General features: G+C 41.2%; 1 protein-coding gene across 1 annotated transcript; it reads right to left on the bottom strand.

Annotated features, from left to right (window-relative positions):
* Nucleotides 1-27,047, bottom strand: WNT5B (Wnt family member 5B). The gene is made up of 4 exons (XM_070947946.1): nucleotides 26,968-27,047; nucleotides 24,648-24,895; nucleotides 11,350-11,642; nucleotides 1-1,142 (listed from the first exon to the last, which is right to left on the bottom strand). The coding sequence occupies exons 1-4, from the start codon at nucleotides 27,045-27,047 to the stop codon at nucleotides 684-686; spliced, it is 1,080 nt and encodes a 359-aa protein (XP_070804047.1). The 3' UTR covers nucleotides 1-683.
* Nucleotides 27,048-27,642: the final 595 nt, after the last annotated feature.

Genomic DNA, 27,642 nt, shown 5'->3' with positions numbered 1-27,642 from the left:
ATGCAGCAGCACATTTGAGGTCAGAGGTAAAGATTTTGTTTCAAACTTTGGATGAAGAACCCAGGCTCTTCTGCGACAGTCTTGCATGGATTTCTGTCTTGGAAATTGGTCTTCAGTATTAAAATGGACATTTATTTCTTTATTTATTTTTTGGAGTCTGGTGTGTTGTTAAGCAAAGAGAACTGTTTCACGTCCTTTTGGAAATCCATCTGCGCTTCCAAAGCGCTTTTCTTTGGCTGTGCCCTCAAGACACATGTATCTTCTTTGAATTTCAGCTATCAGCTAGCAGAAGGACCATCTCTGCCATTAATTAGTACCATCACCGTTCTCACTGCTTCCGTGGCAAAGAATCTGGAGCCAGCCCCATACCTCGACTTTCTCATTTATTCTGGCTGAGAGTCGTTTCAAGAGAACAAGTACAGAAATACCATCCTTGGTCTTTTGTTTGTTTGTTTGTTTCCTTTTCCTTGCTCCATGACTAAATAATTTAAAAAGGAGCATCCTGACCCGCCCGGTTGTTTTAGTGGAAGCATTTCAGTCTCTTAAATAAGCTTCTTTAATTATAATTATTACATCATCATCAACAACATCAACATCTTCCTCTATTTATTTATACAAATATATATAAAATAGATTTATATAGATTTATTATCATATAGACTTTGTAGGTCTCGCTGGCCTTTTCATTTACAGACATACTGGTCAACAATCTCTGTGCACTTTTTACACTTGACGTAACAGCACCAGTGAAACTTGCAGTGGCAACGCTCTACTTGCACACTCTTGAACTGGTCATAGCCCCGGCCGCAACACATCAGCTCGCATCCATCCATGCCCTCTGAAGTCTTATTACACAACCGCCCTTGTGTGCCCAGGGAGCCAGTGGTCTCATTACGCAGGCAATAGTCCGGACTGGAGTCAATGTAGACCAGGTCCTCAGGGGTGGGTGAATTGAAGCGGTTATTCACTAGCTCGAGCTTGCCTTTGCGGCCGATTCTCATAGCAGCAGCGCTGTCGTATTTCTCCTTCAGAAAATCCCCCACTTTGCGGAAGTCGGCCAGCTGCAGCCAGCATGTCTTGAGGCTGCAGGACCCCGAGACTCCATGACACTTGCAAGCCACATCAGCCAGCTTGTACACCGCCTGTGGAAGAGAAAACCCATTGGGTCAACGCAACACCTAATAGCGGGATGACCTAACGACATAGTACGCTTACCCTGTTTCCCCAAAAATAAGACATCCCCTGATAATAAGCCCAATCAGGCTTTTGAGCACATGCGCTAAAATAAGGCTCCCCCCAAAAATAAGCCTTCCCTGAAAATATTTAAAACGCAGAGCTGTAAGACGGCAAGAGGAGCCCCATCTTCCTCCACGCCCCCCAAAATAATAAGACCTCCTTGAAAATAAGCCCAAGTGCTTATTTCAGGGTTCATAAAAATATAAAACAGGGTCTTATTTTCTAGGAAACATGGGTACTGATGCAGGAGACACTTCCTGGATGAGTGTAGAAAACACTTTCAAAATATTTGTTTTATGGTATTGAGAGCTCATCCTTTATTTTCCTCTAAACTGCTAAGAGACGTATTTGTATATGTAGCTTCCCCTGTCTAATTTATGCATTTCTTTAATTCATTTTTACAGGATCATGTTTTTAACAGAGTATAGGATGGGGCGCTCCCATTTTTCTTCAATGTGTATGCTTATGGAGGATTTTTTTTAAAAAAATTGGCCACTGAAAGCCACGAAGCAAGCCAAAGGGCAAATGTGTCTCTAAAGCTGCAAATTGCTTGCTTTGATATACAGGATGTTCTCTGGGTAGTTGTGCGGGAGAGGGAGTACCAATACTCTTGACTTATGACCAGTCGCTTAGCTACCAGTCAAAGTTACAATGGATCTACAGGGGGGAGGCTAATTATACCCAGGATTCAAAGTTCTGAAGATCAGGTGGAAACCTGCCCCCCTTCCCTCCCCCCCCGCCCCCCGGGATTTGCAGCATCCTGTGGTCACATGACAGTTTTGCCCAAAACTATTTAGCATTTATTTGCAGTTTTTTGCAAAACCACATCGATAGTGAACTTAATGACTTTATACTTTACAACCACATCTGCTTAATGACTGCTGCAAAAAAGGTTGTAAATTCAGATCAGTCTCATAATAATAACTTACCAAAAATGGCCAGTCAAGGACCACCTACATCTGATTCAGGACTACCTATTGATCTGTGTTGCCAACTGAAGACTTGAATCTGCATTTTTCAGCTCTGGTCTAAATATTTCACAGTGTGCTAAATCTCTACCCAACCTTTGTATTCTGGTAGATTTTGTCTTGGAGATCAATTTTATCTTCATAAATCTCCCTGGGATACTCAAATCATTTGAGAATTATGGAAGATTGTATATCCATTGTACAGATTCAGGCCTTTATGGCAAAACCCTAAATTGCCTTTCAGTACCTATGTTCCAGTGAACAGAGTGATAAGCATCAGTTTTTGGGGGGCTCAGAGTAATTTGGAGGTGATCAGTTCTAGGACAGAATTGGTCTAGAAACAGGACAGATAGGGATTCCACTTCTCAAGAAAGGGGTCCTTTTTGTCCTTAATAATTCAGTGTTTCTCTAGCAAGAAATGTCAGCTACAGAGTTTTATTAGAGGAGTACTGAGATGACCTTGGAAAAGGTTCACTGAGACTATTAGTAACATATGAGCTCAGCCCTGAAAAACAAGGAAGCATAACAGTGCCCCTCCTTGATTCTCTCTGATATAAGGTAAAATGACCTTAGAAGATAGTAGAAGAGTCGCAACCTAGACAAATCTCATGCAAAAGGTATGTCAGTCAATAGAATAGAATAGAATAGAATAGAATAGAATAGAATAGAATAGAATAGAATAGAATTCTTTATTGGCCAAGTGTGATTGGACACACAAGGAATTTGTCTTTGGTGTATATGCTCACTGTACATAAGGAGAATAAAATACATTCATCAAGAATAAAAAGATACAACACTTAGTGATAGTCAAGATATCAAATAATAGCGTATATAATAAGCTATCAAATCATACTAGGAAACAAATAAAAACAATATAAATTGAAAGGTACAAGAAACATGGTTATAGTAATAAGTGGGAAGAGATAGATACTAGCAAGGAAGAGAAGAATAATAGTAATAGTAAATTATTTGACAGTGTTGTGGGAATTAGTTGTTAAGCTGAGTGATGGCATTTGGGGGGAAAATGTCCTTGAGTCTAGTTCACCCTTCCATGTGCAATTTTTAAAGAAATAGACAGAATTCAGGCTGAGTCATCCTGCCTTCATGTCAAGTTCTGAGTTTCAAAACCTACAATTGTAATCAACATTATTGTAGAGAAGGCAAGTTGCATCTTGTTCGCCACCTGGTGGCCAATCAATTCCTTTTCCCATTATTACTTTATAATAGGGCTGTCCAATCTTGGCAACTTTAAGACTTGTAGACTTCAATTCCCAGAACTCCCCAGCCAGCATTTATTCCTCCCAGGAATTCTGGGAGATGAAGTCCACAAGTCTTAAAGTTGCTAAGGTTGAACACCCCTGCTTTATTACCTAATAAGAAAAAAATAAAAATAAAAAATAAAACTTGCATCTAAAAATGTTATATATGAATCAGATGAATACCTATTTGGAAATATAGGTATAGCCATTCACAGTCATCAAAGCTGAAGCTTACCTATAGCGTATTATCAAATAATAGGTTTGTTGCTAGAGATTTTATTTATTTATTGCCGCAATCATTTCAATGCTTGGTCTTATAAAATATGTGGGATGGTTGTGTCTTACATGTATATTGAAAGTTAATTTGATAATAAGCAATTTAACATTTGGGGAAAAAGCATTGATAAAGTCAGAAAGTTTCTTTACATTTTGTATGTAAATATGAATGCAAAATCACCCTAATTATACATCCTGTCTTGAAATGCCCACTTCCTGTGTTGTGCATGGCAAATTAAAAACTATATTAAGACCAGGGGTGAAATGCTCCCGGTTCGGACCGGATCGCTAGATCCGGTAGCGATGGTGGCAGGTGGTTCGGAGAACCGGTAGCAAAAATCCCTGCCCCCCCCCCCATGCCCAGCTGAGCCACGTGATCATCAGAGGCTTTTTTTTTAATTTTTAAAAGCATTTTTTCTACAACCTCTTGGCCGAAAAAGTGCTTTTAAAAGTTAAAAAAAAAGCTTCTGATGATCGCACGGCTCAGCTGGGATCGTCAGAGCCTTTTAAAAGCATTTTTTCTACAATCTCTTCGGCGGAAGAGGTTGTAGAAAAAAATGCTTTTAAAAGGCTCTGACGATCCCAGCTGAGTTGCCTGATTGTCAGAGGCTTTTAAAAGCATTTTTTTACAACCTCTTCGGCCAAAGAAGTTGTAGAAAAAAATGGTTTTAAAAGTTAAAAGAAACAGGTTGGCCATGCCCACTCAGTCACATTACCCCCCCACCAAGCCACGTCCACAGAACCGGTAGTAACAAATTTTACATTTTACCACTGATTAAGACTGAAAATGTTTTGATAGTGGCATGTTTACAGAGGATGTAAACATGCTACAAATTGTTTTTTAAAAAGTTCTTTACATAGAAGGTGAGAGGAATGGATAGATAAGTTGCCGGAAGGAATGTGGCATAAAAATTGAATTGAAGCTAAGCAGAAATGGATCTGGTTAATGTCCCAAAGGTGCTTTTTCAGGAGGCAACTGGGCTTGTTGTTTTCTTCTGAAGATGTTTCGCTTCTCACCCAAGAAGCTTCTTCAGCTCTGACAGGATAGTGGGGAAGAGCTGAAGAAGCTTCTTGGATGACAAGTGAAACATCTTCAAAGAAAAAACAAGAAAGTCCAGTTGCCTCCTGAAAAAGCACCTTTGGGACAACCATGACCTGGATGACTGAGAATCTCTACAGATCCGATTAATGTCTGTGCAGAAAATTCCCAGGGAAGTTCACAAATTCTCCTCAGGACTTCTTAAGACCTGATTCCAAACTTCCAAAAGCTGTTCCTCCCTTTTAGTCACATGACCACATGTTGTGTGCATGACAACCAGCTCACATTCATGGCAGTTTGCGGTGTCCTGCAGACACATGACCATGTTTTATGTCATTTGTACTGAAAACCAGCATTTACTTTTGGTTTCTGGCCAAAAAAAATTACCCATAGTGAACAATGGATTCACTTAACGACTACTTAATAGCCACCACAAAAAGGTTATAAAATCAGGTCGGTCATGTAGGCGACCTGATTTACAACTATAAAACTTAGGACCTGGGTACCTTCGAGACCGACTTCTGCCACCAGTAGCCTCCCACTGGCCAGTCCGCTCCCACAGAGACGGGCTCCTCAGGGTGCCATCGGCCAAGGTATGTCGGCTGGCGACACCCAGGGGGAGGGCCTTGTCTGTGGGAGCTCCTGCCCTGTGGAATGAACTGACCCCGGAATTGCGCAAGATCTCCGACCTCCGTGTATTTCGCTGTGCCCTCAAGAACTTGCTGTTCCGCCAGGCCGGGCTATCAATGTAAATGATTTTAAATTGGGTGTTTTAACTTTTTGGGTTTTAATTTGGGCCGAAATTATTTAATAATTTTAATTATTTTTTAATTGATGTCTGTATATTTTTGTGTTTTTAATAGGCTGTACACCGCCCTGAGTCCTTTGGGAGAAGGGCGGTATAGAAATAAAATACACCGCCCTGAGTCCTTCAGGAGAAGGGCGGTATAGAAATGAAATAATAATAATAATAATAATAATAATAATAATTATTATTATTATTATTATTATTATTATTATTATTATTATTATTATTATTATTATAACTTAACACCATAATGGGCAGACTCTATTATAGTCGTAAGCCAAGGACTACATGTATGTACACTGTCCTAAGTATATCAGGAAAGGTAAGACTTACGGTAAATCATTACACTGATAATGACTTTAAATTTATTTACTAAGCTAATAACCACAATAGCATCTCCAAGAAATATAACACATCAACCACAAGTTTACTACCCAGGCCACATCAGCTGAATATAAAAATATTATACGAATTAGTTCCCTGATTTCTTTTAAATAATATTCAAATCTGGCAGGAGTCATTCTGGTGAATTGTTGGTTACCTTAGAAAATTGGAAGCTGAAGAAAATCTGTACGCTTCATTCTAGGCATTCATTTTTTTTTAAAAAAAATCAATGCTTCAGTTTTTAGTCCTTACATTTGATTTGTATATCAAGAAGTTGACATTGGTCCAACTCTGAGCTTCTGCTGAGCCTCCTTCTCGGTCAGATCCAATTTGAACTGAGCCAGCTGTTTTGCCAACTGTTTCTCGTGGTGGCTGCTTTTAAAATCCACTTCAAGAGGAAAACTGATTTGGCTCTAGCCAGGGATATACTGAATCAATTTTTGCTTTCTCTGCCTGGCAAAATTATGGTCTGCTCTATTTATCTGCAGTGGGAGGTGTGGCTTAGGTCCATCCCAAACAAAATGGTAATAACCAAAACTGTCTTCAAGGCAATTTGTAGTGATAAACAAATGATGCAAACAAAATTGGTCCAATCCAGCATAAGAAATTGGCTGGAACTAAGAATCCACACAAAAAGAGGTACATTGTACCACCAAGGCTGCAGAATATAGAGGACATTTTGACTTTTGAAGCCTGGAACACTCTTCCTTCTCTACATAAAGCAATAAATGCATGCCTGAAAATTTTCAGAAACATTGGAATTCTCACCTTTTCTTTTGCTATCTAAAATCTGCTAAGAAAAAATTGTATTTTTCTTCTTCTTTTGATTTCAAACCAGTCACTCTATTAATATTAGGAAAAGTAATTGTATTTTCTTGGTGTTATCTTTTGAATAAAATTTCCATCAGACTTTTGCCGTGGGTCCCACACAAAAGAGTAGCAGACAAATGCCAAACAATATTTTAAAATATTACGAACAGGATTCATTAAAGAACCTTGTTTCCTCTTTCAAATCCTAGCAAATCCTCAATTGCTAGGGGAAAAAATGTATTTTCTGACTTGGAACTTTTCCAGATGTATTAGCTCCATATCAGCCAAAATTCTTAGCCAGTGGAAAAGTCCCAATACACAAAACATACCTATCACTCCCAGGTTTAACAGGTGTAGTTAAAAACCAGACATTTTCAGCTGCAGTTTAACTCCTTAATAATGTGTTTCCAAGAAAAATTCACACAACTGTCCTCTTATTCTTTCTTTAATCCAGATGCTTTTTTTAGGTGGTTTAAAAGGCCTATGAGAGGCTGATAATTATTAGGGATTGTTATTTTACAATCTCTAAACCGATGCATTTCCTACTTGGATTTATATATTGATTTTAATTCAGTGCTGTTTGCAGCCTTGGTCTTTTAACTTTTGCTTGCTTGCTTTCAGACCTTTAAGTATGTGCAATACATCACACCCTTGCCGTTTTACAATCAGCAACTCTTGTACCTACAACAATATTAGTATACAGCAGTGTTTTTCAAGTGTAATATGGTCCTTATTCTTTCCCCCCCCCCCCAAAACTCTTGATGTATAGATTAAAAGGACTGGAATGATCCATCCATTAATTATTTTTCCCTGCTTTTCCTGTTAGATCCAGCAAATTATTAACTCTTTGTTACACTGACATGAACACAAGATATATAAAACTTTTAGGTAGGAAAAGCAAGTTTACATTTCTCAGCCACCGTGCTCCGGTGGTGTCCAAAGAACAAAAGAATAATTTAGCATCAAACTACAAGTAAGATGCATGGTGATTTACTCTAGCATTCACTGGATCATTTGACAATTGAAGGTGAAAACTAAACTAGATTTATTTTGAATTTTTTATTATCCTGCCTTTATTATTATTTTTATAAATAACACAAGGTGGTGAACCTATGTAACAGTCCTCCTCCTTGTATTTTCCCCATAACACCAACCTTGCAAGGCAGAGGTGGGGACCGATGGCCCCTTTATGACTTGTGGGCTTCCACTCTGGCTCAGGGTGGCTGGCTCAGGAATTCTGGGAGATGAAGTCCACAAGTCATAAAAGGGCCATCCTTCCCCGCCCCTTTTGTAAGGTGAGTTAGGCAGAGAGAACATGATTGGCTCACGGTCACCCAGCTACCTTTCATGCCTAAGGCAGGACTAAAATTCAGTGTCTCAGTTTCTAGCCTGGTACTTTAACCGCTAGACCAGGAGTATCAAACTCAAGGCCCGGAGGACAGATCCAGCCCATGGGGTGCTTAGATCTGGCCCTCAAGGCTGCCCTGGAAACAGCAAAGGATCAGCCCGTGGTGGCTCAGCCAGTGAAAACAGAGCTCGTTTCACTGGCAGGGGATTTCAGGAAGCTGTCACAACTGAAAACGGAGCTCGGGAGCCTGTTTTCGCTGGCAGAGCACTCTGGCCACCACAGGTCCCCCCAACATGAGTGATGTTGAGTTGGCCATGCCCCCTGGCCACGCCCCCCTGAGATCAAATACAACCCTGATGCGTCCCACAATGAAATCAAATTTGACATTCCTGCGTTAGACTAAACAGGCTCTTAGTTCTTATGGTGGCATATCTTCCCCTAAAATGCCCCAGTGTTGTATAAAGGAGAGTCAAGAGCCTTATGTTAAGACTAAGGAGCATTGTAATGGGAAGAAGGAATGACCTTGAGGAACAGAAGAAAGAGCTACTACCAAAAAAATAGTCAGATAAAAGAAACCTGAGTCTGGGGCTAAATTGTACCCTGAGGAAAATCTCAAACAATACTCTCCCTAATTTTCATGAAAATAAAGGGAGAGGGAAAGGCACTCTGACTTGCAAGATCTTGTTACTATAACTTTATAATAAAAGTGGTATTAGCCTGCATGACTCTGATTTTCTAGTCTGGTCTAACTTGAAGGTTGACATGAATCCTACTCCTCTTCCAAGTGGAGGTCGGGGGAAGAATAATCTGCTAGTAATTCAATGAACTGCACACTAAATTTATTGTCAAGAAGCTATTTAAGTGACCAAGATCAACCCTTTGAACCGTGCAAGAATGTAAATTAAAGCATCTCTGATAGATGGTTGTCTAACCTTTTCTTGAACATATATAATGGGAACACAACACTACTCTGGGTAATTGGTTCCACACTTAAATTTCCTCTTACCCTTACAAAAATCTTGACATCCAATTGAAATTTGCCTTCCCGCTCAATCTTTTCTTTTCAAAGCTAAAGAAATCCAGTGCCTTCCATTTCTCTCCATTGAATTTTGCCTCTAGTTCTCCAATTATCCTTACAGCTTTTTTCTAAATGTGTCCCAATTTACCTGAATCATTTTTAAAATGTCCAGTTTAAACACAAGATTCAAGGTGGGGATCTGACTATTGCAGATCATAGTGGAACTAGTACTTCCTATGATTTGGAAATTATGTATGAATTGACGCTGTTTAAAAACTGCATGTATTTTTTTTTTTTTTTTTGGCAGCCTTAAGAGGTACAGGGGAGCATGTACAACAGAAACATGGTTTGCTAAGGAAGCTGCTGGAATTTCAGTGGCCGCTATCCTTCCAGAAACACCATGGTTATTTGCAAAAATAAAGGGATTGCCCCACAATCCTAAATTCATTTGAGATCACAATCTGAATGAAATCAATATTTCTTACTTCAGAATAGTGTGTTTACTAGATGCTCAGCTCTATGTGTCTGACTTAAAAGAGATGTCAGTGAATAAATAGCTAAATGGTTTCCTCCTTTATCATATTTTTTTTTTCCAAAAATGGGAGTAAAGATATTTGAGCAATAGATCAAGAGCGGAGGCGCCAGAGGCAGCTAAGACATTTGCACTCAAAAAAGCCAACCCTTTGTATCAAGTTGCAAGGATCTGGCAAAGGGATTTGCTTATGTCAGCCCTTCTGTTATTCTCCACCTCAAATTCCTTTTGGGTTCTTCTCTCATAAGAGATGTAATCTCAAGCGAATTTGTAAAGAATTACTATACAGTTTATCAATCAAACTTCTTCTCAGCTTCAATGGTATTCGAGTGACTGATGCTGGAGGCCTGTTACATGTTGTGTAGATAAATAATGCAGCATGTCTGCCAATGCCTAAGAGCCCCTTGGAACAATAAGGTTCAGGCTAATGGGAAAGAAGGCAAAAACGGAAATCAAGAGGAGAAAGAGACGGGGGAGGAAAGGGCAAGCCGAGATAACCTTCAAAGGTAAACAAACAAGGCAATAAAGCTAGAAGTTGAATCTTCTGAGTGCAGTGGAGCAGGGATGGGGTCAGGACTGTGTCTATAACTGAGACAATCCCTTCTCCAATCCCTGATGGATGACCTTCCTTGAAAACAGAATGGGACTGTATGTCTTGTTGTCCATCATTCCAGAAACTGTATTTTCTGCAGGGTGGAAACACCAAGGGAGATCATGTAGGGCAGTGGTCCCCAACCTTTTTATCGCCGCGGCCCGCTGAGCGCGCGCAGGGGTGGGGGAACGGCCCAGGAGCTTTTGCGCACGGCCCATTGCGCACGGCCCAGGAGCCTTTGCGCTGCAGCGTTTATGTCCCCCGGCCGCTGCGCGGCCCGGTGCCAGGTACTCCACGGCCCGGCACCGGTCCGCGGACCGGGGGTTGGGGACCACTGATGTAGGGGATCAAATGCCGCTAAAGGGTTGGAGACGCCAGTGTTAGTAAATCCTAGCCTAGCATTCTCAAATGAGATTTTTATTTATTTACAGAATAGTGTTTTGAGGAGCCTTGGAGACCTTCTAGTCCAACCCCCTGCTCAAGCTGGAGACCCTATTCCATTTCAGACAGGTGGCTGTTTAGTCTCTTCTTAAAAACCTCCAGGGATGAAGCACCTACAACCTCTGAAGGCCAGCTGTTCCACTGGTTAATTGTTCTCACAGTTAAGAAGTTTCTCCTTAATTCCAGGTTGCTTCTCTCCTTGATTAAGTTTCCATCCATTGTTTCTTGTCCTACCTTCAGGTGCTTTGGAAAATAAGTTGACTCCCTATTCTTTGTGGCAACTCTTCAAATATTGGAACACTGCTATCATGTCATCCCTGGTCCTTCTTTTCTCTAGACTAGCCATACACAATTTCTGTAACTGTTCCTCATATGTTTTAGTCTCCTGGCCCTTAAAATTTAAATGCAGAACTTCCTCTCCATGGGCTGGGATGAGGGGAACTGGAACAAATAGCTTCCTAAATTTTTTTCTTTTCTCTCCTAAAATAACCAATGAAAAGATAACAATGGAACAAGCAATACCATTCAGTGGCCCTACTGGATGGTCCAAAGGGAATTCCAGTAAAATACATCTAGGAGCACAGAGAGATGAGAAAGCTAATCTACAGAGAAATAGAAGAGAATTAAAATTATCTTACCCTGCGCCCTGCCTCGTTGTTCTGTAGGTTCATGAGTATCCGGGCCTGCTCATCTGATCCCTTGGCATAGTTCCTCTCCCTTTCTCTGGCATCCACAAACTCTTTGGCAAACCGGTAGCCATATTCCACATTGTCCCCACACCCACCCCAAAGCCAGTCCCGGGGCAGGTCCTTGGGTCGTGCTGTCCGGCTGCAACCACAAGTCGAGAGCTCTCCTTCGCGGCAGGCGCGGCTGATGGCGTTCACGACTCCTGCGGCACTGACAGCGTACGCGAAGGCAGTTTCTCGGCTACCTGAGGGGAAGCGAAGAGATCATCAAAGTCACAAGAGTTAACTGATAGGGACCAGTGGTGGAATTCAATTTTTTTTTACCACCGGTTCCGTGGGTGTGGCTTGGTGGGCATGGCAGGGGAAGGTTACTGCAAAATCTCCATTTCCTCCCAATCAGTTGGGACTCGGGAGGCAGAAAATAGATGGGGGTGGGGCCAGTCAGAGGTGGTATTTACTGGTTCTCCAAACTACTCAAAATTTCCACTACTGCTTCTCCAGAACTGGTCAGAACCTGCTGAAACCCACCTCTGATAGGGACCCAGAGGTCCTTTGGGGCTCTACTGGAAACACAGCTTTGCTCAATATGGGTCCTTCCCAGGACTGTAGAAATTACAAATTGATTCTGGGAATTCTGAATTCAAAACAACGGGAAGGTGTCCAATTGGGATGGTTGCTCTACCAAATTCCACATTCTGTTATAGCTCAAACGTATTTCATCTCTCCCACCCCCCATAATTTCTTCAATTTCTTCCAATACAAAAATATCCTTCAGTTCTCCTTGGTTTTGTGCTCCTGAATAAACATCAGCCAAGAACAGATAGAGTAGTATTCTGAAAAGAAAGGCACCATCTGTTACATCCACCGATCCTCGGTGTGTCACCATTCCTCTCTGAAGACTTTAGGGTATTGAGACTACCAAAGTGATAAATGAATTTGGATGATCTTTCCCCTGAATAGAACAAATGACTGAATTGGGGTTAAATATACTACTTTCAATAATTATAATCCATATATCTAATAGAATAATGATAAAATTACTGCATACAACTATGTAAGAGAAAAACATTTTCATTAGTATTTAAAGAGATTAGAAAGAAAGAAGCTATATAAGTGAGAAACAAGACTAATGATGGACATATTTCAGCCAAAGCAGTACAATTTTTGCACACTAGAATGGGACTAAACCAGGGGTGAAATGCTCCCGGTTCGGACCGGATCACCCAATCCGGTAGTGATGATGGTGGGTGGTTTGGAGAACCAGTAGCAAAAATCCCTGCCCACCCCCCCATGTCCAGACGAGCCACGCGATCATCAGAGGCTTTTTTTTTTTTTTTTACTTTTAAAAGCATTTTTTCTTCGGCTGAAAAAATGCTTTTAAAAGTAAAAAAAAAGCCTCTGATAATCGGCAGCTCACCTGGGATCATCAGAGTCTTTTAAAAGCATTTTTTCTTCAGCCAAAAAAATGCTTTTAAAAGTAAAAAAAAAAAGCCTCTGATGATCACACGGCTCATCTGGGATCATCAGAGCCTTTTAAAAGCATTTTGTCTACAACCTCTTCAGTTGTAGAAAAAATGCTTTTAAAAGTTAAAAAAAAGTTGGCCACGCCCATCCAGTCACATTAACCCCTCCTCCACCAAGCTACGCCCACAGAACTGGTAGTAACAAATTTTACATTTCACCACTGGACTAAACTTTCAGATGATGATGTAGGAATAGGCCCAATACTGTCCATGGAATTTCCTCCCAAACAGTAAGTGTATAGGGTTGCACTAATGAAAGCAGTATGATAACAGTAGTGAAAAAGTTGCACTTAATTGTGAAACACTAGATAAAAAACCTGGCTCAGCAGCAACATCCATAGATAATAAGGGGCAAATTTGTCAGAAATGGTGTAGGCAGGGTCTCCTGCTTGGGCAGGGGGGTTGGACTAAATGACCTACAAGGTCCCTTCCAACTCTGTTAATCTGTTAAAATCATTCATAATTTAACTTGCCTTGCAGGAATGCTGAATCCTGCGTGCTGTGTATGTGTGTGAGTGAGTGAATGAGTGAGAGAGAGAGAGAAGAGAGGAGAGGAGGAGGAGGTGTTAGAAGATTCTAACTCACATTTATATCTTGATGGGTGTGATTGCATAACTAATAACGGTCTACAAAAATCTCCACTATTTAATGTTAACAGCTGAATAAAGGTTGCTTTCTATTTTAAGATTTCTTTCAGGATTATGGAGCTGGGGTGTATGAATACAAGGGAAAGTTAGAAATTAGAAGAGAAAGCAGGAGTCCTGTTCTATTAGAACATAGGTGCTTTGTTACTAAATAGCTGTTGTTGGAAGTCAAAACTTAACCAGCTACAGACAAGAAGGAGTTATCAAAAGATTTGGGTGAGCCAAAAGATTTCCAAGAAGGCAAAGAGGTATAATAAAGCACCCTCTCCAGCATCGAAGGAAGGTCTGAGAGATTGCTCTCAGGAATAACAGTTCCTCGTGCCAATTTATTTTACTTTTAGATTGTACAATATGGGAGGAGGATGTTAGAACAGGGACAGAATTTTATCTTTGAGGTTTTGTTACATGATGCAGATGGAATAGGCAGGAATTGGAAACTGCCAGTAGCTATAGCAAATGTCATGACCGATCCAGGTTGGGAACTCCAACTGATGAATGATATTTTTTGTTTAAAATGGAAAAGATGCCCTCAAGTTGTGTTTGACTCTTAGTGACTGCAGCAATTCTTGGCAGCATTATAGATACAGATATATCTAAGATATTTATTTTTTTTACTTCTGGTTCTGAGGTTCAACTCTGTGATTCCAGTCCAAGTGCTATATTATGGTAGACCTGCTTAGCTTCTGAGATCACCCAAGATTGACTATCATTGTAACCTTCTGAATCCATATAGAAGAAAGATCTCAGTATCTGCCTATCCCTTGTAGATAATTGTGGAGAGTTGCGCCACTTGGCTTATATATCATTCTAATTTATTCAGCTTTGGTTTATTATCATGTGTAGATTTACTCAACCGTAGTTTATAATACAGCCAATTGTGGTTTATCCAATAAACTGATCTGGCAAACTATTTCCAGGGGTGAAATACAGCAGGTAGCGGAAATTTTGAGTAGTTCGGAGAACCGGTAGCGGAAATTTTGAGTAGTTCGGAGAACCGGCAAATGCCACCTCTGGCTGGCCCCAGAGTGGGGTGGGAATGGAGATTTTGCAATATCCTTCCCCCAGGAGTGGGGAGGGAATGAGGATTTTGCAGTATCCTTCCCCTGAAGTGGGGAGGAAATGGGGATTTTGCAGTATCCTCCTGGAATGGGGTGGGAATGGAGATTTTGCAGTAACCTTCCCCTGCCATGCCTACCAAGCCACGCCCACCAAGCCACACCACACCTACCAAACCACGCCCACAGAACTGGTAGTAAAAAAATTTGGATTTCACCACTGCCTATTTCTAATAAATGAATTCCAGTCACTGGGTTCATATAATTACATTAGGATCAGGTTGTTATCTGTGTGGACAAAGTAACTGATAATAATCTTTAACAAGTATAACAAATTGGCAACAATTTCAACTGAGTTCCAGATGCACTGCAAGAATATGAACTTTGATGCTGGAAGTCCTATAAAACTCCACATTAGCGGTGCTAGTTACGATAGCTAGAACTCAGAAAATCCATACACTGCCAACAAACATAAATAAGGTTCAATGATTAAAGCAAGACTAAGAGAGTCCAAACCAGCCCCATGAAGACAAAAAGAGAACTCTACAGAAATAGAAAAAGGCTCTACTTACTTGACGGATTGCCCAGATGATTGGGGAAAAAATTGCAGCGCCTTTATTACTAGCCTTTTCTTGGCCTTCTGAATAACCTTACAAAGCTAGTCCTTTACACAGAATAAATATATATTTTACCCTCCTGATATTTAGCGATTCCTCAGGTTCACTTGACACTGAGCTAGGTGTCACAACCTATGTAAAGCCATATTTGTCATAATCACAAAAAAGTAAGGAGGGGGGAATCCAGTTTAGACTAATATATTTTTTTTAATATTCAGTACTATTTCATTGATACATTTTATTCAACATTATGTGCAATGTTCTCTCCTTTATATTCTATCCTCACAGGAACTCTGAGAGCTTAGCTGTTGGATAGAACGTCAATGACTGCCCAGAGAAACCCTGTAAATTTTAGGCTGGGAAAACGAAATTTGTCCTGTCTATCTCTGTTAAATAACAGTGGAACATGCAGAGGTGGTATTCAGCAGGTTCTCACCAGTTCTCGAGAGTCGGTAGCGGAAATTTTGAATAGTTTAGAGAACCGGTAAATACCACCTCTGACTGGCCCTGCCCCCATCTATTCTCTGCCTCCCGAGTCCCAGCTGATTGGGAGGAAATGGGGATTTTGCAGTAACCTTCCCCCTGGAGTGGGGAGGGAATGGAGATTTTACAGTATCCTTCCCCTGCCATGCCCACCGAGCAACACCCACCATGCCACACCACGCCCACCAAGCCACGCCCACCAAGCCACATCATGCCCACCAAGCCACACCCACAGAACCAGTATAAAAAATTATGAATTCCACCACTGGGAACATGGTTGGGAAAAATAATCAATGCATTCAATTCCACTGTGGCTCATCTCTTAATGGTTTCTCTCTCCAACTTACAGAGATACCTTTCTTAAATCAGATGCCTCACTTCAGTTTTCCTCATAATTTGTAAGCTACAGTATTTGATATCAGCATGCTCAGCCTGTTATAAATCCTATCTATTTGTTTGTTTGTCAAACATGTACAAGATAACAAGTATAGGTATGAACATAAAGATAAAGAAGGGAAGTAAACACAAATAAATCGGGACAGTAAGACAGGGACGGTAGGGACCCTGGTGCGCTTATCCACGCCTCCTCTCTACAGACCTCTTACAAAGGGAGTGAGGTCCAGGGGTGAAATGCTCCCGGTTCGGACCGGATCACCCAATCCGGTAGCGATGGAGGGGGGTGGTTCAGAGAACCGGTAGCAAAAATCCCTGCCCCCCCGCCATGCCCAGCTGAGCCGCGCGATCATCAGAGGCTTTTTTTCTTTTAAATGCCTCAAGCTGAGTTGCCTGATCGGCAGAGGCATTTAAAAGAAAAAAACCCTCTGCCAATCAGGCAACTCAGCTGGGATCGTCAGAGCCTTTTGAAAGCATTTTTTTACAACCTCTTCACCGAAGAGGTTGTAGAAAAAATGGTTTTAAAAGTAAAAAAAAAATTGGCCACGCCCACCCAGTCACATTACCCCCCTAAGCCATGCCCACAGAACCGGTAGTAACAAATTTTAGATTTCACCACTGGTGAGGTCCATGGTAAACAGTTTGAAGTTGAAACTGAGGGTTTGAGGCTATAACAACGGAGTCAGGTAGAGCATTCCAGGCATTGATGACTCTGTTGCTGAAATCGTATTTCCTGCAATCGAGTTTGAAGTGGCTTACCTTAAGTTTGTATCAATCGTTTGCCCGTGTACTATTGTGGTTCCCCATCCTGCCCAGATCCACCACATTTCGCTCCCAATAATTGCAATGAACAAGCATCTTACAAGAACTTTGAATCAGCACATACAGCTAACTTTAAAGGGATCTCAGAATATGTTCCTTTAATGCATGGGGATGCCTCCACAACGATGTATTGAAATAGCCACAATTAGCAAAGGTTTTTTTTATTATGTACAGGTGGTCCTTGACATACAAGAGTTCATTTAGTGACCGTTCAAAATTACAATGGCAGTGAAAAAAGTGACTTATGACCCTTTTTCACACTTACAATTGTCATAGCATCCTCGTGTGATCAAAATTTGGACGCTTAGCAACTGACTCATATTTAATGATGGTCGCAGTGTCTCAAGGCCAGGTGATCCTATTGTGACCTTTTGACAAAGTCAATGGGGAAGCCAGATTCATTTAACAACTATAATACTAACTTAACTACCTATAGTGATTCACTTAACAACTGTGGTAAAAAAGGTCATAAAATGGAGCAAAATTCACTTAACGAATGTTTCACTTAGCAACAGAAATGTTGGATTCAATTGTGGTTCTTAAGTCCAGGACTAACTTATAGAACCATAACTTATAGAACCATAATGAGCTGCGGTGGCGCAGTGGTTAGAGTGCAGCACTGCAGGCTACTTCTGCTGATCACCGGCTGCCAGCACTTTGGCAGATCGAATCTCACCAGGCTCAAGATTGACTCAGCCTTCCATCCTTCTGAGGTCGGTAAAACGAGGAGCCAGATTGTTGGGGGCAATAGGCTGACTCTGTAAACCCGCTTAGAGAGGACTGTAAAAGCACTATCAAGCAGTATATAAGTGTAAGTGCTAGTGCTATTGCTATAAGAAGACAGCCTCTCAAATTTTCCTACTAAGGAGTCAAGATTTTCAAACCTATGGGAGGGATTGGCAGTAAAGAGACCGGCAGCTTCTTGATTCCATTAGTACATCAGCCACTCCCTTATATTCTAATTTATTGTTCTTTGGGTTGTCTTACAGGAATTCTTCCTGGATTTGTTTTACAAAGGATGGCATGAGCACTATTTAAATCAGTGTCCCGTGCATCTGTCCAGCTATTGGCATCATTACACAATTCTGGTCAAACAAAAACTCTTGTAACAGCTAAAAGACATAAAACTACCTGTTTCCCTCTTGTGGTTTTATTGTGACTGCTGTTGGGGTCATCTAATTCCTCGCTGTGTCGAGTAAAAAAGAAATCTATTCCAAAGAACATTCAGAAGAGTGTACTTGTTTCAGAGTGATCCCTGAAACATCAGTTTAGAGATTGCGATCAAGCAATTGCTCATGAAGTGACCATAAACCTCAAAATAGCTGACTCTAACTCTGATCAAGTAGGAAGTAGATGTACCATCCGTTTCCCAGATGGCTACTGCTAGGAGGAGAACGCAGACAAAAGCGATCAGTCCAACAATTTGATGCAGCAAAGTTCTTCTAAGGAAGATTTATGCTCTTATAGCAATTAAGCAGGTAGAACAGCCAAAGAGAGCAAGAGTGGGCAACCTCACTAATTTCATCCTCAAACTAATTTCAAAAGCCCTCTGCAAACAATTAGTACGGATCTCTGGCAAGAGCAATTTGTCTCTTCTCCAGCATCGTCCTGGGTGGGAAGGAAGTAAAAAAGAACAATGGGGATGGGGTGGAAGGGGGAATGGGATGTCCAAAAGAGAAAAGCTGAGTTCACATATCACACCAGGGCAGGGATGGCTCCAACGTGGTTTATAAACCTATAACAGCTGGGTTTACACAATGCTTTACACAAAAAAAAACCCCGAACCAAGCCACAATAAAGCTATGTGCGATGTGCGTACTAGTTCAGAGGGAAAGAATGGCAGTGAGTGTAAAGAAGAAAGAGGGGAAAATGGGCGTCCCTGCCAACTCTAAGAGCATGAAGTTCCCAATTGGTCTCCCCCAAAGAACTCAGCAAAATGAAAGCTTGCAACCTTTACGGTAGAGAATATCTAACTATGGGAAAGCTCTTGAAGAAAACTGTTAATGAGGTCAACTATACTTCATTTCATGTACAGTAGTGGTTAAAATTGTGGAAAACTTTTGGGAAAAGTGTATTTTCTAACACTAGCTAATAACACTACTTTTTTGGAGCAGTACCATAAAATTATATATCAATGGAAAGATAATTTAATCAAGAATGTAATGCAATAACTTTTATGAAGGATTTGCTACTAGAATAATAGTTACAGTATAAAGAAGAAAAGTGAAACACGTAGCAAAAACGAGCTATAGAAAAATTATCACCATGTCAGTTAATACTTAGTTGGGTAACCTTTAGCATGAATTACGGACTTATAACGTCTTCCCATGGAGTGAACCATGTCTTTTAGTTCTGCAGCTGTTATAATGTGAAACCAAGATTGAATGATTGCTTCTATTAACTGGGCTTTATTGCTGGGTTGCTTCTGTCTAACAAGTTTCTTTAGTTGGCTCCATAGATTTTCAATTGGGTTAAAGTCTGGGCTATTCCCAGGCCATTCCAGCAGTGGAATATGATTATCTTGAAACTCCAAAAAAAAAAAAAAAAAAAGTGGTGTTATTATCTATCAAACCTCAAAAATACACTTTTCCCAAAAGGTTTCCACAATTTTGGCCACTACTGTATGTAACATTTCTAGAATAAAACTGTAGTCCTTTACGAAACAGGGAACACGGACAGGATTTGAAACAAGCTTCTTTTGACTTTATTTGCTCTCCCCCTCAAGAAGTGTTACTTCTGAATTAATCCTTGGGGACAAACACTGATTTTTTTTTTTTAATGGTGAAAATCATGGCTTTGACAATCTTTTTTCCCTAAAAACTCTGTCGACCCAACATTAGGCTGTAGCGCCAGACTCAGGACCATTTTGAAGCATTTGCACTATAAGGGGTAGATTTCAGTCCTAAAGTACAATGCAAAATTGTCTCATCAATCAACCATCAGAGACAGAAGTAAATAAGGGAACAAAAACAGTGTTAGCATGGGATATACATAATACCAATAGTGACCAAAAAAAAGGGGGGGGGCATATTTTAACAGAAAAGCAGTATACAAATAAAACTGTAAAGTCATGTTTTTCCCATTATTTGTAAATGTTGAGCGAAAATATGATACTATTGCATAACAGCTGTCTCCTTCTAGTTAACCTCAAGTCTACATAGCTTTATGGACATTTCTGTTTAGTTTTCCTAGAAATAATGTAGAAGAGTGTTGCCATTTTCTGGATTTTTGGTTAACGTCCCAGTATATTCCACTCCAGTATATTCTGCTAACTTTGTTTAGGCTCAGAGACTAAGCAGGATGGCTTGAATGGTGATGAATAAGCCAACTTTTTTGGGGGGAGAGAGAGATTTTGCTTTTAACAGTAATTGTCAATATATGCAATTTCTGATTTCGATTTTCTACCTAAGATAGGAGAAACGTGAATCTATGTCAGCCTGTTTTAGTTCAACGCACTGCACACTACCCCTCAGCCTCATTTTTTATGAACTTCAACCCAAGTTCTAAACCAGGATTCCCTAGAGTAGTCAATATTGACTTCCAATGGTCAATGGGACTATCCATTGCTGTTGCTATAGTATAAAAAAACAAACTTACAGTAACATAGTACTGTTAAAGTAGTATTAAATTACAAGGAAAGCAAGCAAGAAAAGAGAGAGAAGAAAGAAAAAGAGAGAAGAAAAGAAAGAAAAGAGAGAAAGAAAAGAAAGAAAAAGAAAGAAGGAAGGAAGGAAGGAAGGAAGGAAGGAAGAAAGAAAGAAAGAAAGAAAGAAAGAAAGAAAGAAAGAAAGAAAGAAAGAAAAGGGAAGGAAGGAAGGAAGAAAGGAAAGAAAGAAAAGGGAAGGAAGGAAGGAAGGAAGAGAAAGAAGGAAGGAAGAAAGAAAGAAAGAGAAAGAAAGAAAGAAAGAAAGAAAGAAAGAAAGAAAGAAAGAAAGAAAGAAAGAAAGAAAGAGAAAATTGATGAACAATCTGAAAGTTTGGGGGGCCCGGCTAAACTGTGTGGTCCAGTGAGTTCAGTTCAGCACCAGGAGCAATCTGATCCCTACTCAGCAGCATGCAGAGCAGGAAAGAACAAAAAAAAAGCATATGGTGGGCTCATCGTCTGGCCCTGGCTCCACCTGCTACTGGTGTCAACTCTGCCCCAACCATCACTCTACAGCCCCTAATAGACCCTAAGGAAATGCTGCCCTTTTACCACTCCATCCTTTAGGTTGCACTTACTAAGGGCAATGGAATTTACTCCCAAATAAACACACATAACATTCACTTGTGAATGTTTTTATGGCAGGATAGGCCATGGAAAAGGGTCATTTTTCAGTGTTATCTACATTCTACACATAGGAGTTTTTTTTTTTAATTTAAATTACCCTTATGGGAAGGATGCATTTAATGTCCCTTGTTAAGTACTAAACTTGTCTAATCAAATGTGAATCTCGCTGTGTTTACTTAAGTTTACATCTTCATAGCTATTGTAACTTTATCCATTGTGCCACAGCTCTAATCATTTACAACTCACAATATAAGCAATGTTGCAATTGTCTGAAGATGCCCTGCCTACACCCACCCACACAAAATCAAAGTGCAGACTGAAGAGTACCAAAGTTGTACTCTTTCTCCTTGGGACAACAGTGGAAAAATAACAGATGTAAAAATACAGTATATCTATTTGCTGATCTCTTATTAAGCTCCAAATCAGCTGCTTTGGGTAGTTGCCTTTTTCTGACTAACATCAGTGCCAGCTCTGGATTGAGTAATGTGTTACAATTAATCAAACTGAAATACAATAGCCCTGAATAACGAAGTGGATTTCTAAGGGAATCCATTAAAGGGGCTTCTACTTTGAGAAGCTGGGGGAAAAGAGGGAGCTGCATTTTAACACCTTGCTTTTATTATCCTTACACATCAAACCTCAGCCCGGATTTCTCCATTTCTTACCAGGGGAGAGTTGCATTTCAAAAGGACCGAGAACAATATATCCAGCTCACACCTCAATTCAAATTCTGCAATGATCTGTCAATGAGTGCCTTTTGCCACTTAGCAGTTGGCACCCTGGGGAAGTCTCAAGGTAGTGGATAGGGCTAGGCTTCCTGCTGCCTTTCCTGGAGGTGCACCAGCATGGAGAAAGCAAATAGCAAAGTGGTTATCAGGGCTCCCCACCCCACCCCACCTCCTTCCTGCCAAGGGCTTGCAAGCCAGGATATCTTCCACTTGGGAAAGGCAGGGAAGAAGACAAGGCAGGTTAATCAGAGAAGGAGACTATGTGCAGCTCAGGGTTGAAATGAGAGGTCCTTTGGTGCTCTCTGAGCCTGGTTGTTTTCTTGCAGACTTTTCATCAACCCAAACCAGGTAACATCATCAGCACTGATGATGTTACCTACTTCAGGTAATAAAACATCTGCAGGAAAACAATCAGGCTCAGAGAGCACCTAAGACCCCTCAATCAGAAGGCTTTTTAAAAAGGTATTTCTCAACAAAGCAGGTTCTCAGGTAAGATTGTAATTGGCTTTTTTTTTTTTTTTTTGCTAGATTAACCCTTCTAGAAGTAGAGAGGAAGAAAGAAGGGAGTTCAGAAAAAGGTTAGGGTTGCTAGTTTTATTCCTGGGCATTGTAGTTTGTTCCTCCCCCTTTTAAAGATCTTCTAGCTCCAATTTTGCCAAAGCAGGACTTCTCAGAGCCAAGCCTTCTCCTTCTGATGCAAGGACAACTTCCAAGATTCTCAACAATGGCCAGGCTAGTTGGAAATCCTGGTAGTTGAGGTTTACTCATCTGAAGGGGGTTACAGACTGGGAGAAAGTGACTCAGCTACTCAGAATACACTATGATACCAACCTTTCTTTCATAGTCTGATGACACCATACATCACCTGAGGCACACCAGAGACAGTGCTGAGAATCAGGAGATTCCTCAGTGCCAGTTTTTGTTATGGAAAAATGGAGTGAAACCGACATACCAGTAAGTATGTAAGCTTAATGCTTTATCCCCATATGTGGCTTTCACACTGCAACTTTTTTTCCTTCTTTCAACCTGTTGCCCCCAGGTGTTTATCTTTAAGACAGAATCACAGCATCAGAAAGACGAGGAATTTCTGAAGCTGCCTTTCCAGGCGCTTTTTATTTATTTATTATTCGAATTTCTATACCGCCCTTCTCCTTTCGGACTCAGGGCGGTGAACAGCCAAAATAAAAACATTTATACATAAAGTACGATTAAAAATAGATTTAAAATAATTAAATTTGGCCCATAGTTTATCAATTTTAAATTTATGGTGAATTAAAATGAATTGGATAGAGCCTGATTCTAACTTTGAAAACAAAATTTAATACTGCGGCTAAGCCTTGGGATAATATTCAGGCAACAGTGTGCATCTAAACCAAGTACAAAGTGCATTTTTTTGCTACACATCTAGAAATCCGATCCATCAGTATATCGTCATCAGTATTTTCTCCAACGCATCTCATTTTAAAAGGCAGTAATAAACTTTTAATTACTCAGTGATTAATACTTTCTGAGAGCTCTTCAAGTTGGCAATATAGAGGTGACTGATAAGAACATTGCTCAGATTGGGAAGATTATAGTCATGACAAGTGATTTAGATAGTATGCAAACAAATAAATGCATCGTGCTGATAAAGATAAAAAGATGCCCTCAAGTTGCCCTCAAGAGACAATCATGCATTTTTCTTAGGAATATGTATGTTATCATTAGACGTCTCCTATTATTAGAGGATTTCATTCTTACTACAGCTTTTCCTTCCATCGTTTGACTTTTACAAGACTCTTGACAGAAAGCAAAAGTAGCTGTTCTAATCTACACAACTGAAGGAAGTGAGAAACCAAGTGTTTTAAGTAATTTCAAACAAATAGTTCCTTATTTAAAACAAACAAACAAAACCTTCATCACTCATAGAATTTATCATGCCGGCCAGCTAGAGATCAACAAACTTTCATTAATTCTTGCATCTAACAAGGTTGTTGAAAAATCATTTTTAATACTGCATCTTTTATATTTTTATATTTTACAGCAACACAGACCTGCTTGGGGTTGCAACTCCTCACATCTGGAGAACATCAAGCAACATCAAGTCTGAGACTGATGAAACAACAGTTCAATTTGGCATTGCAGAATTTAATTAGGGATTAAATTAGGGATTTATCTGTCCCCACTAGTGCTCGTTTTGATGAGTCTAATGGATTCAAGCTCTGCATGAAAATTTAGCCTCGTACTCTTAGGCAGATTTTCTGTCTCTACACTATTTATTCTACCTCTATCTTGACAGCTGTTCTATTTTTACAGCAATGCCACCCAAATTGCTCTACTTTTCATCCTTGCGCTTGGTCTATTTCCCTGTTCCTTGCTCCAGAAGCCACTTTCATTCCAACTGGTTTCACTCGACTTTTGAATCTCCATGCTCTTATGCAACATTCATACTACTAGCAATCCACTTCTCATCTGTGTACAATTTATTTTTTTCTGAGTGTCTCTTCTCATCGTGGTTAAGTATCTGCCGCTTTCCATCTAGCTTTGCTGCTTCCCTCTAAAATACTTCCCAACCAGAACTTGTTTTGACCCTTTTTGTCCTTGCAGTTTTCATTGTTCCAGCTTTGTTCTCTGTGCCTTCAAGCCATTCCATCCCAGATGCCTTCAGGCAAACCATCCATGAACTTCTGAATGGCCACCCGTGCCCTTTGCCTTCTCAGTTTTTCCTTCACTTACCAATGCTCATAACTCTGCCAAAGACAGATGTGTTATCCACTGTGCTGCAGTTCCATCGCCTCTGCCTGAATTGAAATTGGCACTCTTTGATGGCGTTCTTAGCCCCCTCACCAATGTACATCATGTGTTCCTGGTATAGTTGGCACAACTTTCTCTGGCCTGGGGACAGCCCTGGTAGTTGGCTACACACTGGTTGGGCTCCAATGATGTACATCTCAGGTCTCTGGATTGGATTCATAGCCAATGACCTGGAATGAGGAAAACATTGTCAAGAAATAAATCCTTCCATTCCCCACCATCCAGTCAGAGCTGAAGAAGCTTCTTAGATGAGAAGCGAAATGTCCATCAAAGAAAAACCAGAAAGTGCAGTTGCCTCTTGGGAAAAAAGCACTGTTGGGATTGTCGAGAAATGCCTTTTTTGAGTGTTAAGGCTTTGTGTCTCAGCAGAATCAGAGCATAAAGTCATAAACCAGAGGTCTTCAAACTTGGCAGCTTTAAGGCTTGTGGACTTCAACTCCCAGAATTCTCCAGCCAGCTATGCTGCTATGCTGGCTGGAGAATTCTGGGAGTTGAAGTCCACAAGTCTTAAACCTGCCAAGTTTGAAGACATCTGTCATAGACCTTTCCAAACTCAAAGAGAATAGTTTGGAATGGGGAAGCTAAGGTTTCCTTATTTAAGAACAACCACATAAGCGTCCAACTGGTTCATGTTTATTGACTCACATCAGCTTCCCCATGAGATGGATAATTAAATAGAGCTTTGGCCCCTGGAACTAAGTAGCTGAATTAACTATCCACAAAGGATCTTTCCCACAAGTTAAGGGTCTGTCATAGTCTTCAGGGAAAAGAGCCTGCTTTGACTGTGAGCTTTGGGAAAACACTTTCCATGCAGAATGGTTTTGGGACAAGAAGATGACCTCTTCCTAGGCTTCAGTCCAGCAGCCACTGAATCTGCTCCAAAGCAAGTTACCTGCAAACTGTTGCCTTGTACTGTAGATTGGGGGCATGTAAGAGATTCCCTACACCTACATCAATAGGATGGATTGAGGAGGTGATGGCAGGGCACTCCAAGAAGTAAGTAAGTAAGTGTATGTGTGTGTGTGTGTGTGTGTGTGTGTGTGTGTGTGTAAGGGGGGTGAGGAACAAGGTTTTGGAAGCGTCTCATTCTCCAGAGGGCAAGAAAGGCACAATCAGTTATCTCATTTCATTTTATAAACGGGCCGTGCTTCAAAAGTGCAAAGGCACTGATTGGACCCCCGGTGAGCAGCTCGGATTTCTTTCAACCGAGGCAACGGAGAAAAGTTAAGAGAAAATCACTTTTTAGAGAAAGCCATTCCAAGCGAGCCCTCGCTTTCTCTCATTCTCCCCTCCACCCAAGGAGGTCGGCATCCCTTTACGGGGCTTGGGTCTTTTCTCCACCACCGCCTCCTCTTCTACCACCACCACCATGGTGAAAAGAAAAAAGAAAAAGAAAAGAAGGAAGGGAAAGAAAAAAGAGAGAGAGAAAGAAAAAGAAAGGAAGGAAAAAAGAAAGAAAAAAGAAAAAGGAAAAAAGAAAAGGAAAGGGAAAGGAAAGGAAAGAAGGAAGAAAGAAAGAGAGATAGAGAGAAGAAGGAAAGAAGGAAAGAAGGAAGGAAGGAAAGAAAGAGAGAGAGGAAGGAAGGAAGGAAACAGAGAGAAAGGAAGGAAGGAGAGAGAGAGAGAGAGAGAGAGGAAGGAAGGAAAGGAAGGAAGAAAGGGAAGGGAAGGAAGGAAGGAGAGAGAGAGAGGAAGGAAGGAAGGAGAGAGAGAGGAAGGGAGGGAAGGGAGGGAGGGAGAGAGAAAGAAAAAGAAAGAGAGAGAGAGAGGAAGGAAGGAAGGAAGGAAGGAAAAAAGAAAGAAAAAAGAAAAAGGAAAAAAGAAAAGGAAAGGGAAAGGAAAGGAAAGAAGGAAGAAAGAAAGAGAGAGAAGAAGGAAGGAAGGAAGGAAAGAGAGAGAGGAAGGAAGGAAGGAAGGAAGGAAGGAAGGAAGGAAGGAAGGAAAGAGAGAGGAAGGAAGGAAGGAAGGAAAGAGAGAGGAAGGAAGGAAGGAAGGAAGGAAAGAGAGAGAGAGAGGAAGGAAGGAAGGAAGGGGAGAGAGAGGAAGGAAGGAAGGGAAGGGAAGGAAGGAAGGAGAGAGAGAGAGGAAAGAAGGGAAGGGAGGGAGAGAGAGAGAGAGAAGAAAAGAAAGAAAGAAAGAAAGAAAGAAAGAAAGAAAGAAAGAAAGAAAGAAAGAAAGAAAGAAAGAAAGAAAGAAAGAAAGAAAGAAAGAAAGAAAGAAAAAGAAACCCGACTCCACTCACCACCAAGAGCTGGCTTCGGCCAGGAGCTGCGTGTAGCCGCAGAGGAGAGCCAGGCGGAGGAGCAGTCGCGTCCCGGGCATGGTGCGCTTCCCGCGGCTCCCGCGCCTTTGCCCGGCTAGGCTGAGACTCAGCTGGGATCCCTGCAGGACAAGAAAGACGGGCGGGAGGGAGGGGGAGAGTCAGCCGAAGAGAAGAGCGAGCGAGCGAGGGGCAGTGGCGGCGGCGGGCGGACTGGGGGGGGGGGGGAGAAGCTTAAGTCCGGCGAGGGGGAGGTATCTCACTGAGGAAGCTCGTGGCGCGCGCCCCCCTCCTCCCTCGCCTTCCTCCGGCCAAGGACTCTCCGCCCCCCCCCCCACCCTTCTCCCCGCACGCGGTCCTCTCTCATCTCCCCCACACCCAAAACCCAGCCAGGTTGGGCGGAAAATCCGTAGCTTTCCCGCCCGGAGAGGGGAAGAGGGGGGAGAAAGACGAGGCCAGTACCAGAAATTGAGGACCCAGTTTGTGGGGGCAATAAGCTGACTTTGTATAAATATACAAAAGTATGAAGGCTATTGCTTAACGCCTTGTAAGCCGCCCTGAGTCTCCGGAGAAGGGCGGCATATAAATCAAATTAAAAAAAAAAATTGCGCTTCCCCCCACTCTGCACAGGACAGATCAAGCCCTGAGGAGCACATT

The sequence above is a fragment of the Pituophis catenifer genome, unplaced genomic scaffold (assembly GCF_029215685.1).
Source record: "Pituophis catenifer annectens isolate HBS135680 unplaced genomic scaffold, rPitCat1.0.hap2 SCAF_7, whole genome shotgun sequence".
NCBI lineage: Eukaryota > Metazoa > Chordata > Lepidosauria > Squamata > Colubridae > Pituophis > Pituophis catenifer.
This window is presented reverse-complemented; position numbering and strand designations above follow the sequence as displayed.

Coding starts and splice junctions, on each gene's coding strand:
- WNT5B (XM_070947946.1), bottom strand. CDS start 27,047: ATGCCCGGGACGCGACTGCTCCTCCGCCTGGCTCTCCTCTGCGGCTAC. Junction 11,643..24,647: donor TGGCAGAGTTATGAGCATTG/GTAAGTGAAGGA, acceptor GCTTCCCCTCAG/GTAGCCGAGAAACTGCCTTC. Junction 1,143..11,349: donor ACAACGAGGCAGGGCGCAGG/GTAAGATAATTT, acceptor TCTCTTCCACAG/GCGGTGTACAAGCTGGCTGA.